At 46.1% G+C, this 18,975-nt stretch overlaps 1 protein-coding gene across 1 annotated transcript in view; it reads right to left on the reverse strand.

Annotated features, from left to right (window-relative positions):
• LOC126095562 (lipase 3-like) overlaps positions 1-18,975 on the reverse strand; it is a 163,182-nt gene that overhangs the window by 42,430 nt on the left and 101,777 nt on the right. The window contains exon 6 of the mRNA XM_049910340.1: positions 8,020-8,104. Coding sequence (XP_049766297.1) covers positions 8,020-8,104 — 85 coding nt within the window. The remainder of the gene's footprint in view (positions 1-8,019; positions 8,105-18,975) is intronic.

Genomic DNA, 18,975 nt, shown 5'->3' on the forward strand with positions numbered 1-18,975 from the left:
TTAAAGGCATTTCCCATGCTGTTAGAAAGATAAAATTTATACACATCGTAGATTAATCTCCATGAATTAAGAAAAAATATATTCATCATTTGGATTTTCAGCTCCTTGTGTTCACCGTGTTTGCAGTTAAAATTGTTGGATATAGGGTCTGCCTGTTATGGAAAACACCGTTTCTTCGAGTTCCCAAACATGTTTCAGCATCTCTGTGCCATCATCAGTGGCTTTCTGTTTCACTTAATCTGTAAAGTAAAAAGTTTTACTAAATGATTACAAAATACGGTAATACACTCCTGGAAATTGAAATAAGAACACCGTGAATTCATTGTCCCAGGAAGGGGAAACTTTATTGACACATTCCTGGGGTCAGATACATCACATGATCACACTGACAGAACCACAGGCACATAGACACAGGCAACACAGCATGCACAATGTCGGCACTAGTACAGTGTATATCCACCTTTCGCAGCACTGCAGGCTGCTATTCTCCCATGGAGACGATCGTAGAGATGCTGGATGTAGTCCTGTGGAACGGCTTGCTATGCCATTTCCACCTGGCGCCTCAGTTGGACCAGCGTTCGTGCTGGACGTGCAGACCGCGTGAGACGACGCTTCATCCAGTCCCAAACATGCTCAATGGGGGACAGATCCGGAGATCTTGCTGGCCAGGGTAGTTGACTTACACCTTCTAGAGCACGTTGGGTGGCACGGGATACATGCGGACGTGCATTGTCCTGTTGGAACAGCAAGTTCCCTTGCCGGTCTAGGAATGGTAGAACGATGGGTTCGATGACGGTTTGGATGTACTGTGCACTATTCAGTGTCCCCTCGACGATCACCAGTGGTGTACGGCCAGTGTAGGAGATCGCTCCCCACACCATGATGCCTGGTGTTGGCCCTGTGTGCCTCGGTCGTATGCAGTCCTGATTGTGGCGCTCACCTGCACGGCGCCAAACACGCATACGACCATCATTGGCACCAAGGCAGAAGCGACTCTCATCGCTGAAGACGACACGTCTCCATTCGTCCCTCCATTCACGCCTGTCGCGGCACCACTGGAGGCGGGCTGCACAATGTTGGGGCGTGAGCGGAAGACGGCCTGACGGTGTGCGGGACCGTAGCCCAGCTTCATGGAGACGGTTGCGAATGGTCCTCGCCGATACCCCAGGAGCAACAGTGTCCCTAATTTGCTGGGAAGTGGCGGTGCGGTCCCCTACGGCACTGCGTAGGATCCTACGGTCTTGGCGTGCATCCGTGCGTCGCTGCGGTCCGGTCCCAGGTCGACGGGCACGTGCACCTTCCGCCGACCACTGGCGACAACATCGATGTACTGTGGAGACCTCACGCCCCACGTGTTGAGCAATTCGGCGGTACGTCCACCCGGCCTCCCGCATGCCCACTATATGCCCTCGCTCAAAGTCCGTCAACTGCACATACGGTTCACGTCCACGCTGTCGCGGCATGCTACCAGTGTTAAAGACTGCGATGGAGCTCCGTATGCCACGGCAAACTGGCTGACACTGACGGCGGCGGTGCACAAATGCTGCGCAGCTAGCGCCATTCGACTTCCAACACCGCGGTTCCTGGTGTGTCCGCTGTGCCGTGCGTGTGATCATTGCTTGTACAGCCCTCTCGCAGTGTCCGGAGCAAGTATGGTGGGCCTGACACACCGGTGTCAATGTGTTCTTTTTTCCAGTTCCAGGAGTGTATGTTGCGTAGACATATAACGACAGATTTTGAGAACCGGAATATACTGCACGTAGATTTGGAGCATCCAGAAACGATCTCACATACGTTTAAAACAAAAAATAAATAACATGAAAATATAATGATGTTTGGTGATGTAGCGAGCTCGCTTCTGCTTATTACTGTATATCGCTCGGTTCACATTCAACACACACGGAACGTTAAGAAAGTGAAGCCAACCAAAGAAAGAGAAATAAAAATTAACACAGGGGAAATAAATCGCACATCATGATGTGCTGCAGCCTGAGTGAATTCAGTACCTACATTTCAACTCTGATAGAGAAATACGCAGAATATTTGAGACTGGTAAAGTCAGGGACTAGGATTTACTACGTCCCGAACATTCGAGCCTGTTGTAGTAATGTACATCCCTAACGTTTCATACTAAACGTCTTACGATTTTCTATAGCAATGACCTCCATTTTAATGCAGCGAATTTTTTTTTTTTTTTTTTTTTTTTTGCTTTCGATATGGTCTAATATCCAAATTCAGAGGAAGCAGGGCTTGAACAGATGTTTATTAAGTATATAATATATGAAGTATAGCTTTTTGAGGAGTAACAGACTCTCACGAGTGCTTCCGTGTAACTAAGTTCAAAATGGTTCAAATGGCTCTGAGCACTATGGGACTTATGTAACTAAGTCACTCACACTCTATGCACATAGCAATGAATGGTAAATAACATTCCTTACAGTCTTAAACATTTCTCGATCACAATTAAATGACATGGAGAGCTCGCCATATAAGAAGAAGCTTTGTTGTTACATCCGAGTCACATGTAAATGTAACCTGTATTAGGCTTCATGAAGCGTGTCAATGGCGGAGGGATGCTGCAGAAAACGAAAACGTTACTTCAAAAATCTTTACAGCCATAGTTAGTAAGGTAAAGACATGAAATATTGCAGGTTCAAAGGATAATAGCTTTGTTTTAATGGAAAAATATTGTCGAACATCGAGGATTAGTATTTTGCAACAAATACAGATTTTTAGTTTTTTTCATTGCCCTTTTATAACAGAATTTCTAATTGTGAAATTATATTGTGAATTTCGTTCTTAGGTCCTAAGAGAATTATAATATCACTCAACAATAATGATTAGTTTATGTTTAAAATTTTGTTATTCACAAAGTTCTGAATTTCGTGTTATCAGAATTAACTATTGCTAGCTAACATGTAGTAGTATAAAGCAGAATTTAATTAAAGAATACTATATTCCTTTAGTTCCAAAGAGGCAGCAACATAGGCTATGTCGAACAGGTCCTGAAAATTTCATAGTATTGGCTCACACACTTTTTCAGAAAAGGCTTCCAATAACGCTAAAAATATAAAACCGATGTATTGCAGTTTAAAGTCTTATTTCATATATTTCAACATGTAATAGGCTTATCTGTGTTTTAAAATCCTCTGGACTGATACTGCTCATCCTCCAAGCTTCTCTCCTCTCCCCTTCTAACGTGTCTGGCCTATATTTGTAGATCAGACTGTGCTGTTAACTTTGGTAATCCTGCTCTGGTCGATGGTATAAAAAGCGTTTCCAGACGACACACCTGGATTGACACCAGCCCTCTTCGGAATTTCAGTTCCACCTTTATTTCTATCAACAAATATAAAACTTCATCATAGACATCCATTTCTAGTACATTAAGTTCACAAAATGTAATCTTTGAGCATCTGATTCCATTTAAATTATGTAGGCTTCCATTCGCATTACGTATTCTAAGCAGACACTACCTCAGTAAATCAGGGATTGCAAGAAACGTGAATGTGAGCGAAACTGTATCCATAACGTGTTTAGTTTGAGTGCTTATGCATAAATATATTTTCTTATGTTATAGTAACACCGGTAGTCCTTCCAGCACAAATTATGCGTTGGTGTTTGGGAGGTAGATAGTTTAAAACAAAATTATCCCGCACAGCACGTCTCATTGCCTTTGAATTGATTCCATGAAATCTACATTTCTTAAACACAGTTTTGGCGCCTCTCTTTGTGTCTATCTGTTCACTTCCACGAAAATAATTTGTTAATTCATTTCCCCGTAGTAATATGGGTTCGTATTAACAAAACGTAAATAAACCACACACACTAAAGTTGTAAATTAAAGATTGATCCAAAGACACAAATTCCTACCAAAGATATAGATTTTAGCCAAAGTTATATCTGTATCACGTGAAAAGAGCCTTTACACTCACAAAAATACCGCTGATGCAACCCTATATCCAACAAAAATACATATCTGTAAAATCTAACTTTCAAACCTAATTCCATGACATTACCATGCAGACTTAAAAATTTTTATATTTTAAAGGCATTTCCCATGCTGTTAGAAAGATAAAATTTATACACATCGTAGATTAATCTCCATGAATTAAGAAAAAATATATTCATCATTTGGATTTTCAGCTCCTTGTGTTCACCGTGTTTGCAGTTAAAATTGTTGGATATAGGGTCTGCCTGTTATGGAAAACACCGTTTCTTCGAGTTCCCAAACATGTTTCAGCATCTCTGTGCCATCATCAGTGGCTTTCTGTTTCACTTAATCTGTAAAGTAAAAAGTTTTACTAAATGATTACAAAATACGGTAATACACTCCTGGAAATTGAAATAAGAACACCGTGAATTCATTGTCCCAGGAAGGGGAAACTTTATTGACACATTCCTGGGGTCAGATACATCACATGATCACACTGACAGAACCACAGGCACATAGACACAGGCAACAGAGCATGCACAATGTCGGCACTAGTACAGTGTATATCCACCTTTCGCAGCAATGCAGGCTGCTATTCTCCCATGGAGACGATCGTAGAGATGCTAGATGTAGTCCTGTGGAACGGCTTGCCATGCCATTTCCACCTGGCGCCTCAGTTGGACCAGCGTTCGTGCTGGACGTGCAGACCGCATGAGACGACGCTTCATCCAGTCTCAAACATGCTCAATGGGGGACAGATGCGGAGATCTTGCTGGCCAGGGTAGTTGACTTACACCTTCTAGAGCACGTTGGGTGGCACGGGATACATGCGGACGTGCATTGTCCTGTTGGAACAGCAAGTTCCCTTGCCGGTCTAGGAATGGTAGAACGATGGGTTCGGTGACGGTTTGGATGTACCTTGCACTATTCAGTGTCCCCTCGACGATCACCAGTGGTGTACGGCCAGTGTAGCAGATCGCTCCCCACACCATGATGCCGGGTATTGGCCCTGTGTGCCTCGGTCGTATGCAGTCCTGATTGTGGCGCTCACCTGCACGGCGCCAAACACGCATACGACCATCATTGGCACCAAGGCAGAAGCGACTCTCATCGCTGAAGACGACACGTCTCCATTCGTCCCTCCATTCACGCCTGTCGCGACACCACTGGAGGCGGGCTGCACGATGTTGGGGCGTGAGCGGAAGACGGCCTAACGGCGTGCGGGACCGTAGCCCAGCTTCATGGAGACGGTTGCGAATGGTCCTCGCCGATACCCCAGGAGCAACAGTGTCCCTAATTTGCTGGGAAGTGGCGGTGCGGTCCCCTACGGCACTGCGTAGGATCCTACGGTCTTGGCGTGCATCCGTGCGTCGCTGCGGACCGGTCCCAGGTCGACGGGCACGTGCACCTTCCGCCGACCACTGGCGACAACATCGATGTACTGTGGAGACCTCACGCCCCACGTGTTGAGCAGTTCGGCGGTACGTCCACCCGGCCTCCCGCATGCCCACTATACGCCCTCGCTCAAAGTCCGTCAACTGCACATACGGTTCACGTCCACGCTGTCGCGGCATGCTACCAGTGTTAAAGACTGCGATGAAGCTCCGTATGCCACGGCAAACTGGCTGACACTGACGGCGGCGGTGCACAAATGCTGCGCAGCTAGCGCCATTCGACGGCCAACACCGCGGTTCCTGGTGTGTCCGCTGTGCCGTGCGTGTGATCATTGCTTGTACAGCCCTCTCGCAGTGTCCGGAGCAAGTATGGTGGGTCTGACACACCGGTGTCAATGTGTTCTTTTTTCCATTTCCAGGAGTGTATTTAGTTCAAACAACAATTTGTTTCTTTTAGTTAATACCTGTACACTCGGTTGTCATGGTTTTTCAGGATCACTTGTGTATTATTTATACAGGTAACTCGTCATCTGCAACTAATCGATGTTGATGAGCAATATTGTTGGGAGTTAACCCATCATTTTATGTTTTAAACGTAATTTAGTTTGTCGTTATGATTCGCGCCTGTACTTACGTTTTCGCGTGGCAAGCCCTTTTATCTCATCTGAGATTATGTTATAATCATTTAGTAAAATGTTTACATTATAGACTAAATAAAACAGAAACCCACTGATGATGGCACAAAGGTGCTGACAAATGTTTGGGAACTTGAGAAAATGGTGTTTTGCGTAACTGGCGGACCCTATATCCAACAAAACATACGTTTTTGTAAAATCTAATTTTCAAACCTAATTCCATGATCACCATTCAACGTCTCTAGAGCGTAATGAATTGAAATAAAACGTTTAGCACGTATGAAGCTTTTTCGTTGCAATCGAATTAAAAAGAAATTTCTCATGTTGTAGACTTTATGAAGGGTGTGGTGGTGGTGGTTGTTGGGATGTTTAAGGGGGACAAAACAGCTAAGGTCATCAGTATGAAGGGTGTCAAATGCGTAGTTATTGTACACGGGAGAGTGATAAAGTGTGGTGTGATTCGTATAATTCAGTAGTAAAAGAGCCAGTTTGGACTTGGCCAATTTCCTCCTGCACAAGTTGTTGCAGCTTAGCCCGATCGACGTACCCTAATAGAGAGCTCAAACGGTGGCACATTAAGCTGCCGCTGCCCGCACTTTGTTATCGGACTTCCTTGAAACACAGGGACTGTCTCTCTGTAAGATGTGGTATCTCGCACAGTTTGTATGCAACTGTTATACAGACAATCAATAAAGTGTAGATAGCAGCAGAGGAGTATGTCGTGATCATTATTATGTGACACAATCTCTAATTTCTTCGACACGGCACCCGTAGTTGAAGTTACTGCTCAGCAGTTTATGTTCAGTATGAAATGAAGGGATCGGCGTATTTAGAGCTACAGCACGTTATAACAGGAAGACGTAAACATCGCTCACCGTTTATGTCTTGGCATCTCCCGAATGACCGACTGGTGCCTACAAGGCAGTACGAGGAGCGATCTACAGCCATTGGATGTGCGATCAGCGTGTCAGCATCCCCTCCAGCCGTTATTGCCAGTAGATGAATCCTGGTGATACCGCTGCTTCATTATTCAAGCTGCTCCCAATCTGGCCTAACAAGGACTGAGTCGTGTGACTAGGGCCTCCCGTCGGGTAGATCGCTCGCCTGGTGCATGTCTTTCGATTTGACGCCACTTCGGCGACTTCTGCGTAGATGGGGATGAAATGATGATGATTAAGACAACACAATACCCAGTCCCTGAGCGGAGAAAATCCTCGACCCAGCACGGAATCGAACCCGGGCGCTTAGGACTGACATTCTGTCGCGCTGACAACTCAGCTACCGGGGGCGGACAAGGACTGAGTCGACCTCGTTCCAGATCTCCCTACCTCTGACAAATCTGAGGAGCTGCCAGACTCAAACCCACGCACTTCCGCACACAAAGTAGCGAAGCTACCCATTGGGCTGTAAAGGCGGTCTACATTCAGGCACAGTAAACATTAGTACACTAAGGCTCAACCGTTTACACAGAAATAGCTATTTTTAGCGATATATCTTGAATTACTTGTCACAAGATGGTGGCCCATTCGCTAATTATGCAACAGGTTACGTAATAAGATTAATCAAAAAATGGTTCAAATGGCTCTGAGCACTATGGAACTTAACATCTGAGGTCATCAGTCCTCTAGACTTAAACCTAACTAACCTAAGGACATCGCACACATCCATGCCCGAGGCAGAATTCGAACCTGCGACCGTAGTGGTCGCGCGGTTCCAGACTGAAGGGCCGAGAACCGCTCGGCCACAGCGGCCGGCTAAGATCAATCCTTACTAAATTCAGGATTAGTATTTTCTTCCACCACCCCTTCAACAGTTAGCTCATCGAATTTTTCTTGTAGGATTCTCTGTGAAAATGAGTACCTGAAGAAACACCAAGTGCTTTACTCTACGAAATTATACAACGTTGATCGTAGAAAATTCATGCAGTTTTCAAGAAAGATAATATTTTGAAGGAACTGATCCATACCTGAAAGGAAATTCTATTGTACTACTATGAAAATGAAGGAAAATTAAATTAGAATTTAGATTTGCAACCGGTTATGCCCGTAAGACTTACCAGAGTTGATTTCCTGGCCGTAGTGCATCAGCTGCTTCATGGCAGCTCCAGCTGGTGTGTGGCCCATAATGAGCGGCAGTAGCGTCTGGAACACGAAAGAGCACAAAGTACTATTGTTTTATGTTTCGGGACGCTATGGGCGTACTGCGGCGCTTCTGCAGACATATTTAAATGAAACTTGTCATTAAAGTCACAGTACTCATTCACTAAACAACCGTCTAAAATTTAGTTTTACTTCTTCGCTTTCAGTATCTTGACTGGTTTGATGCTGTCTTCCTTCTTTTCCTACTTTGTGTCGTACATACCTTTCGTTCCCGACATACTCCACGACCTTTTCTGTATATTTTAGTTTTTGTCTGTTCCTGTTATTTACTCCCTATATTTATCCTTCGAGTGTGAAATTAACTATTCCTAGATGATGTAACAAATTTACGACTTATTCAGTCTGCTTCTACATCTAAATCTATACTCTGCAAAACTCTGTGATGTGCATGGTAGAGGGTATGTTCCAATGTACTAGTTATTAATGTTTTTCCCGTTCCATTCACGTACGGAGCGCTAGAAGAATGATTGTTTAAATGCCTTGCGTGCTGTAATTAACCTATTCTCTTCCTCAGGTCCATATGAGAGCGCTACGTAGGGAGTCGAAGAATATTCCTAGAGTCGTAATTTAAAGCCGGTTCTTGAAACTTCTTCTGTAGACTTTCTCGGCGTAGTTTACGTCTATTTCCAAAGTCTGTCAGTTCAGTGTCTGCAGCATCTCTGTGACACTCTCCCACGGATCAAACAAACCTGTGACCTTTCGTACTATCCGCAGTACTTCCCCTGTTACTCCTGTTTGGTACGGGTCCCGCACACGTGAGCAATACTCTAGGATGGGACGCATGAATGATTTGCAACCTATCTCCCTTGTAGACTGGTTCCATTGCCCCAGTATTCTATCAATTAATCGAAGCCTACCACCTGAGTGGTGTGCACCAAAAGTAGTCCAACATGATATTAAGCAGGTGGTCAAAAAGTTTTGGCTCGTCAGTATGAATCTAAAAAATATTAGTGCCAAGTATTTTCTTATGGTTTTTCTGTTTTTCCCGTCTTCTAGGAACCCTAATTTCATTCTTTTCCCTTTTTTGTTCATTTATTGTAACAGCGAGTTCTGCCAACGGCCTTGTCGCAGTGAGTGGTAACACCGGTTCCCGTCAGATCACTGACATTAAGCGCTGTCGGACTTGTCCAGCACTTCAGTGGGCTAATGTCTGGATATGACGAGTACTGCTGGCAAGCCGGGTGCACCAGCTCTTGTGAGGCCAATTGATGACCTTCTTGATTGACAAGTAATGGCAATGGTCACAAAAACTGACAACGGCTGGGAGAGCGATGTGCTGACCACATGCTCCTCTGTATCCGCATCTGGTGACGCCTAAAGCCGTCGGCACACGGATCGTGCTGTCGAACGTTAACGTTGAGCGTGCCAAGTTCAATGTGCTGCAGAACGCTCAGGAACGATGCGACTCGTGCATACGGTACGTGGACCCCAACGTGGTATACGCGATCGCAACGCACTCCAGCGGCAGTTGAGGGATGCTTGTAGTTCGTAAATCACACTGTTTACTCAATGATAACGCGTAAAATTCCCACGTTATCTCTATTAAAACGCACATTTCTTCCATCGTCCACGAAAAGGAACGTACCATGTCCAATCAATAAGGACACAGGTTTAAAAAAGTTCCATTACAAACAGTGCCGTACAAATTTGGAATACTTCTCCGCATAAGAGAAACATTATTTCATCATTCCCACATTTTAGTAAAACCCCAAGGTCAGTCTTACTTGTTCAGTGTTCCTACCCGGTAGCAGAATCTTTGCAACATGTGAATTACGAAGCGAAAAAGAAAAAGGAGCAAAATATCTTCATACAAGTAGTGCAAGCTGTCCTGTAGATTAAGTCAATCGAACAAAGTCACCCCTCAAAAAAAGGTGAACTTATATTTACATAACATCAAATATTATAGTATATACTTATATTAAACTAATAATAAAGTATCAGAACCCAATAAAAACGGAAATGTTAGGAAAAAAATTTGGAAGTGGCAAGACATGAATCACAGACCCATCAAAACAGTCTACAGGTGCAGGAACGCTAGTCACCACGCTACACCAATAACATACTGCAGACGTCTGTTCATAGTATCTTAGCTCGTGCAGAAAACCTTAATCGTAGATATGTTACTAATTGAAGTTTAATTATAACAAATTGCACCAAGAACAATGCGTTTTGGGTAGATCTTCAGTGTGTCGCTGGCTTCAAATAGCCTACACTCATAATAAGCAAGTTACAATAATTTTTTTTTGCCACGAATATGATGTTTCTCATTATTTTATTGGAACGAATCACACAGTTAACTACGGTTTTTTCAGTGATTCTCAATTTTTTGGTGCTCAGAAACGGCATATATATACTCCTGGAAATGGAAAAAAGAACACATTGACACCGGTGTGTCAGACCCACCATACTTGCTCCGGACACTGCGAGAGGGCTGTACAAGCAATGATCACACGCACGGCACAGCGGACACACCAGGAACCGCGGTGTTGGCCGTCGAATGGCGCTAGCTGCGCAGCATTTGTGCACCGCCGCCGTCAGTGTCAGCCAGTTTGCCGTGGCATACGGAGCTCCATCGCAGTCTTTAACACTGGTAGCATGCCGCGACAGCGTGGACGTGAACCGTGTGTGCAGTTGACGGACTTTGAGCGAGGGCGTATAGTGGGCATGCGGGAGGCCGGGTGGACGTACCGCCGAATTGCTCAACACGTGGGGCGTGGGGTCTCCACAGTACACTGATGTTGTCGCCAGTGGTCGGCGGAAAGTGCACGTGCCCGTCGACCTGGGACCGGACCGCAGCGACGCACGGATGCACGCCAAGACCGTAGGATCCTACGCAGTGCCGTAGGGGACCGCACCGCCACTTCCCAGCAAATTAGGGACACCGTTGCTCCTGGGGTATCGGCGAGGACCAATCGCAACCGTCTCCATGAAGCTGGGCTACGGTCCCGCACACCGTTAGGCCGTCTTCCGCTCACGCCCCAACATCGTGCAGCCCGCCTCCAGTGGTGTCGCGACAGGCGTGAATGGAGGGATGAATGGAGACGTGTCGTCTTCAGCGATGAGAGTCGCTTCTGCCTTGGTGCCAATAATGGTCGTATGCGTGTTTGGCGCCGTGCAGGTGAGCGCCACAATCAGGACTGCATACGACCGAGGCACACAGGGCCAACACCCGGCATCATGGTGTGGGGAGCGATCTCCTACACTGGCCGTACACCACTGGTGATCGTCGAGGGGACACTGAATAGTGCACGGTACATCCAAACCGTCATCGAACCCATCGTTCTACCATTCCTAGACCGGCAAGGGAACTTGCTGTTCCAACAGGACAATGCACGTCCGCATGTATCCCGTGCCACCCAACGTGCTCTAGAAAGTGTAAGTCAACTACCCTGGCCAGCAAGATCTCCGGATCTGTCCCCCATTGAGCATGTTTGGGACTGGATGAAGCGTCGTCTCACGCGGTCTGCACGTCCAGCACGAACGCTGGTCCAACTGAGGCGCCAGGTGGAAATGGCATGGCAAGCCGTTCCACAGGACTACATCCAGCATCTCTACGATCGTCTCCATGGGAGAATAGCAGCCTGCATTGCTGCGAAAGGTGGATATACACTGTACTAGTGCCGACATTGTGCATGCTCTGTTGCCTGTGTCTATGTGCCTGTGGTTCTGTCAGTGTGATCATGTGGTGTATCTGACCCCAGGAATGTGTCAATAAAGTTTCCCCTTCCTGGGACAATGAATTCACGGTGTTCTTATTTCAATTTCCAGGAGTGTACATATAGGCTTGAAATGAATGCCAATATGGCGCCTCACAACTCTCTTCTCAAGGGAGACGGCGTGCGTGTGACGTAGATGGCGTTGTGCCATCTCATTGGTCAACGCTCAGACGCACGCTCAGAATATCTGACATGCCAGATATTGCTATGAACGTTCGGAAAGACTCCCGAAAATGCTATTCCGCGCTATGACGTCAGAAACTCGGCACGCTCAACGCTCAACGTTCGGATGCACGATCCGTGTGCCGACGGCTTAAGGGCTGACGATGACACGGCGACCAGTCGATACTGTTGATCCTTCACGGCTTGTTCGAGTAGTTTCTTCTTTCCCAACTGCTTTACCCACTAATGAGCCTCCGTAACCAAATGGTTCAAATGGCTCTGAGCACTATGGGACTCAACAGCTTAGGTCGTAAGTCCCCTAGAACTTAGAACTACTTAAACCTAACTAACCTAAGGACATCACACACACCCATGCCCGAGGCAGGATTCGAACCTGCGACCGTAGCAGTCCCGCGGTTCCGGACTGCAGCGCCAGAACCGCTAGACCACCGCGGCCGGCCCTCCGTAATCCTTCCTTTTCATATCCCTACAAAGTGCTCCACTCAGGTGTCTGTATGTATTGTCCAATTCCAGCTATGACTCAATAATATTATAGTCGTAGGAGACTATGTTTTTTTCATTTTCTGAAGAGCATGTTTTAGATTTCTTAGGATTTAAAGCAAGATGTCTGCCATCAAAGATAACTTGCTGCGTTCTCCCTATCATCGTACTTTTGACAATAAGCGTGGATATAGTACTGAGTCAAATGATTTTCGGAAATCATGCACATGCCTGACTGCTAAGGGGCTCTTTCCTAATCTTTCCTTATTAGTGTTTCTTCAAATCGACCGCTAAATAGTTATGAATCATCTATACCATTACATTTTCTTACTGTCTCCTTGCTCTGGTATTCCCATGGTTTCCCTTCGAATGTCAAAAACCTGCTGTGCCTCTTAACGATCGTTACTTTTTCAGTGTCACGTCGATATCATACATACAGATCTCTCTTTCTTTTAATAAAAATATATTTAAGTGAGCAACCTATTTCTAATTTCGTCCTTGCTATGATTAGCTTTTTTTCCAAATGAGAGTGTCTTTCACTTCTACAGTTTGTTGCAAGAGTAGCATAACCGATAATTTTACTGTCGATCGATGCAGCATCTCAGTTCCGACACTTGGAATACTGCTACTTTCCTAGAACTCTGTGGACGGTTGCTGTACGTAGTTATTGAATGGTGACATCGATTGCGTGTTTGCGACTCCGTGGAAATTTCAGCCAGTTTGGACCTTACTGAAGACATATACATTTTCCCGAGGTATTGTAGTAGTTATTTGGGGACAGAAGTTATTTCGGAAAATTATTTGTAAGTATTGCGGACTGCGAAATTACTAGTAGTACGTCGGCGACAACCGTTGTTTGAACTACGTGAGTGTCATTACGGTTATTTACTTACTTCACTTCATAAATTACAAATAAAAGTAAGATTGCACAGAATATCTCGGCATTATATGAACAAATATCGGCCATAGACTTACATTTTGACAACCGCCCACCTCGAGATTGAGTGCCAGCTGTTTGTTCAAAAAAAAAAATGGTTCAAATGACTCTGAGCACTATGGAACTTAACATCTAAGGTCATCAGTCCCCTAAAACTTAGAACTACTTAAACCTAACTAACCTAAGGACAGCACACAACACCCAGCCATCACGAGGCAGAGAAAATCCCTGACCCCGCCGGGAATCTAACCCGGGAACCCGGGCGTGGGAAGCGAGAACGCCACCGCACGACCACGAGATGCGGGCCAGCTGTTGGTCTTGCAGCCAAGTGATGCGGTATGGAAAATAGTCTTATAAATGGAAATTGTCGGGTTATTTCTGTTTGTTATAGGCATTTATCTTACTTTTGTTTATTTTGAGTCTTCAATCTTCTGAGTGGTTTGAGGATACCCAACACCAATCCCTCTCCTACGACAACCTCTTTGTCTCATAGAAACACTTGCAACCTATGTCCCCAATTACTTGTTGGATCTATTCAGATCTCTTTCTTCTCCTACAGGTTTTACTCTCCACAGTTCTCTCTGCCGCCACGAAGTCTATTCCCTGATACCTTAACACATCACCAATCATCCTGTCCCTTTTTCTTGTCAGTGTTTTCCTTCTTTCACCGATTTTGAGAAGAACCTCGTCATTTATTAACTTATCAATCCAACTAACACTCAGTATTCCTCTGTAGCACCATATCTCAAACCCTTCGATTCTCTTCTGTTCCGGTTTTCTCTACCCCATGTTACACTACCATACAACGTTGCGCTTCAGGCGTACATTCTCAGAAATTTCGTCCTCAAATTTAGGCCTGTGTCTGATGCTAGTAGACTTCTATTGGCCAGGAATGCCCATTTTGCCATCGCTAGGCTGTTTTTGATGTCCTCCTTGCTCCATCCGTCATTTTGCTGCCTAAGTAGCATAGTAGCTTAATTTCATCTACGTACTTCGAGAGCATCAATCAGATGTTAAGTCTCTAATTTGGAATGTGATTTTCACTCTGCAACGGAGTGTGCGCTGATATGAAACTTCCTGGCAGATTAAAACTGTGTGCCGGACCGAGACTCGGACTCGGGACCTTACCTTTCGCGGGCAAGTGCTCTGCCAACTGAGCTACCCAAGCACGAGTCACGCCCTCTCCTCACAGCTTTACTTCTGAAAGTATCTCGTCTCCCACCTTCCAAACTCCGCTGCAGCGTGAAAATCTCATTCTGGAAACATCCCCCAGGCTGTAGCTAAGCCATGTCTCCGCAATATCCTTTCTTTCAGGAGTGCTAGTTCTGCAAGGTTCGCAGGAGAGCTTCTGTAAAGTTTGGAAGGTAGGAGACGAGATACTGGAAGAAGTAAGGCTGTGAGGACGGGGCATGAGTCGTACTTGGGTAGCTCAGTTGGCAGAGCACTTGCCAGCGAAAGGCAAAGGTACCGAGTTCGAGTCTCAGTCCGGTACACAGTTTTAATCTGTCAGGAAATTACATGTTTCTAATTGTTCTCATTTCTGCTACTGAAAAAATGGAAATGAGCGTTGGGCATCATTGACCGGGAGGCCCCTTACAGGGCAGGACCGGCCGCCTTGGTGCAGGTCTTATTACATTCGACGCCACGTTGGGCGACCTGCGCGCCGGATGTGGGTGACATTATGATGAAGGCAACACGATACCCAGTCCATGAGAGGAGAAAATCTACGACCCAGCCGAGAATCGAACTCGGCCCTCTTAGGACGGCAGTCCGTCACGCTGACCATTCAGCTATTGGGGCGGACGTTTCTGCTACTTCTCATTACTCTCAATCCATATTTCGTATTCACTAGACTGTTCATTCCATCCAACAGAGCCTGTAATTGTACTTCACATTCACCGAGGATAGCAATGTCATCAGCGAAACTAATCATTGATAGCCTTCACCCTGAATTTTAATGCCACTCTTGAAGCTTTCTTTTATTTCCGACATTGCTTCTTCCAAATATAGATTGAACTCTAGAGGCGTAGATGATATCCTAGTGTTAGCAAACGCACTCGCGTCGGTCGTCTGCTGCATAACCCATTAACGCCGTATTTCGCCACACTGTCTAACGGATACGTTCGTCGTTATGTCCCACGTTGATTTATGCGGTTATTTCACGCAGTGTTGCTCGTCTATTAGCCCTGACAACTCTACGCCAACGCCGCTACTCTCGGTCGTTAATTGAAGGCTGTCGGCCACTTCGTCGTCCATAGCGAGAAGTAATGCCTGAAATTTGGTATTCTCGGCACAGTCTTGACACTGTGGATCTCGGAATACTGAATTCCCTAACGATTTCCGAAACTGAATGTCTCATGCGTCTAGCTCCAACTACAATTCCACGTTGAAAGTCTGTTAATTCCCGTCGTGCGGCCGTTATCGCGTCGAGAACCTTTTCACATGAATCACACCTGAGTAAGAATGACAGCTCCAACATGCACTGCTCTTTTATATCTTGTGTACGCGAAGCTACCGCCATCCGTATATGTGCAACTTGCTATCACCACGACTTTCGTCGGCGTATATCACACTCACCAGGATTTCCTGAAGCTCACTCCTATTTTTCTCAGAATTTCGAACATATTGCACCTTTTTAGATTTTTGATCGCTTTTTCCGGGTCGACGAATCCTATGAATGTGTCTCGATTTTTCTTCAGTCTTGCTTCTATTATCAATCGCAAAGTTATAACTGCGTTTCTGGTGCCTTTATCTTTCTTCAAGCCAACCCGATGGTCATCTAATGATCCTCAATTTTCTTTTCCCTACTTCTGTAAATTACTCTCGTCCAGAGCTTGGATGCATGAGCAGTGCTTGGGTGCATGAACTGTGAAGCTGATTGCGTGATGATTTCCCACTTACTTGCGCTTTTTATCTTCGGAACAGCGTAGATGATATTTTTACGAAAGCCTGATAGTATATAGCCAGTGTCATCAATTCTACATACCGACTTGAACAGTCATTTGGTAGTCATTTCCCTCAATGACTGTGGAAATTCCGTTGGAATGTTATCTATCCCTTCTGCCTTACTTGATCTCAAGTCCTCCAGGGCTCTTTCACATTCTGGTTCTAATACTGTATCCCCTTTTCAATTCCTATCAGTTCCAATTTCTTCTTGTAACACATCATCAGATAAGTTGTCTCGCTCACAGAGACCTGCGACATACTCTTTTCACCCATCTACTCTGTCTTCTGCGTATCCCGTTGCACTCTCAGTGTTACCACCCTTACTTTTAATTGCACCAAAGGTCGTTTTTGCTGAGTCAATCCTCCAGACTAGTATTTTTGTTTCGATTTCTTCACATCTTTCCTGCAGCCATTCGCCATGGCTACCCTACATTTGTTATTTATTTCAGTCTTAAGGGAGTTATATTGCTGTATTCCCATCTTTCCATGAACATTTTTGCACTTTCTCCTCTCGTCGATCAATTTAACTATTTCGTCTCTTACCCAAGGTTTCTTCGCAGTTACCTCCTTTCTACCTATGTATGTCTGTCCAATGCCTGTCATTGCCCTTTTTGGATGTGTTCATTCTTTCGGTCGATTCTCTTAAACTTCATTCTACTCTTCATCAGTACCAAATTGTGATCTGAATCTACACTCCTGGAAATGGAAAAAAGAACACATTGACACCGGTGTGTCAGACCCACCATACTTGCTCCGGACACTGCGAGAGGGCTGTACAAGCAATGATCACACGCACGGCACAGCGGACACACCAGGAACCGCGGTGTTGGCCGTCGAATGGCGCTAGCTGCGCAGCATTTGTGCACCGCCGCCGTCAGTGTCAGCCAGTTTGCCGTGGCATACGGAGCTCCATCGCAGTCTTTAACACTGGTAGCATGCCGCGACAGCGTGGACGTGAACCGTATGTGCAGTTGACGGACTTTGAGCGAGGGCGTATAGTGGGCATGCGGGAGGCCGGGTGGACGTACCGCCGAAATGCTCAACACGTGGGGCGTGAGGTCTCCACAGTACATCGATGTTGTCGCCAGTGGTCGGCGGAAGGTGCACGTGCCCGTCAACCTGGGACCGGACCGCAGCGACGCACGGATGCACGCCAAGACCGTAGGATCCTACGCAGTGCCGTAGGGGACCGCACCGCCACTTCCCAGCAAATTAGGGACACTGTTGCTCCTGGGGTATCGGCGAGGACCATTCGCAACCGTCTCCATGAAGCTGGGCTACGGTCCCGCACACCGTTAGGCCGTCTCCCACTCACGCCCCAACATCGTGCAGCCCGCCTCCAGTGGTGTCGCGACAGGCGTGAATGGAGGGACGAATGGAGACGTGTCGTCTTCAGCGATGAGAGTCGCTTCTGCCTTGGTGCCAATGATGGTCGTATGCGTGTTTGGCGCCGTGCAGGTGAGCGCCACAATCAGGACTGCATACGACCGAGGCACACAGGGCCAACACCCGGCATCATGGTGTGGGGAGCGATCTCCTACACTGGCCGTACACCACTGGTGATCGTCGAGGGGACACTGAATAGTGCACGGTACATCCAAACCGTCATCGAACCCATCGTTCTACCATTCCTAGACCGGCAAGGGAACTTGCTGTTCCAACAGGACAATGCACGTCCGCATGTATCCCGTGCCACCCATCGTGCTCTAGAAGGTGTAAGTCAACTACCCTGGCCAGCAAGATCTCCGGATCTGTCCCCCATTGAGCATGTTTGGGACTGGATGAAGCGTCGTCTCACGCGGTCTGCACGTCCAGCACGAACGCTGGTCCAACTGAGGCGCCAGGTGGAAATGGCATGGCAAGCCGTTCCACAGGACTACATCCAGCATCTCTACGATCGTCTCCATGGGAGAATAGCAGCCTGCATTGCTGCGAAAGGTGGATATACACTGTACTAGTGCCGACATTGTGCATGCTCTGTTGCCTATGTCTATGTGCCTGTGGTTCTGTCAGTGTGATCATGTGATGTATCTGACCCCAGGAATGTGTCAATAAAGTTTCTCCTTCCTGGGACAATGAATTCACGGTGTTCTTATTTCAATTTCCAGGAGTGTATATCTGCATCTGCGTACGTCTTATAATCCAACATCTTATTTCGGAATCTCTGTCTGATCATGATGTAATCTACCTGGAACCTTCCCGTGTCTCTTGGTCTTTTTCAAGCATACTTCCTCCTCTTGTGCTTCTTGAACAAATTATGCGGTACTATCATTTGAAAATTACTGCAGAAGTCAATTAGCCTTCTCTACCCTTATTTCTAATACAAAGCCTATATTGTCTCGTAACCTTTCTCCTACTTCTTCCTCTACAACCGCATTCCATTCCCCACGATTATTAGATTTACATCTGCCTTTACATGCCGAATTACCCATTCATTATTCTCATAGATCTTTTCCGTCTATTCGTCTTCAGCTTACGACGTTGGCATGCATCTCTGACCTATTGTTGTCGATGTTGGTTCGATGTCAGTTCTGACAATCCTGGAACAATCCTATCTCTGGACTGTTCACAGGAACTCACTCCGTATCGTA

The sequence above is a fragment of the Schistocerca cancellata genome, chromosome 8 (assembly GCF_023864275.1).
Source record: "Schistocerca cancellata isolate TAMUIC-IGC-003103 chromosome 8, iqSchCanc2.1, whole genome shotgun sequence".
NCBI classification, from domain to species: Eukaryota; Metazoa; Arthropoda; class Insecta; order Orthoptera; family Acrididae; genus Schistocerca; species Schistocerca cancellata.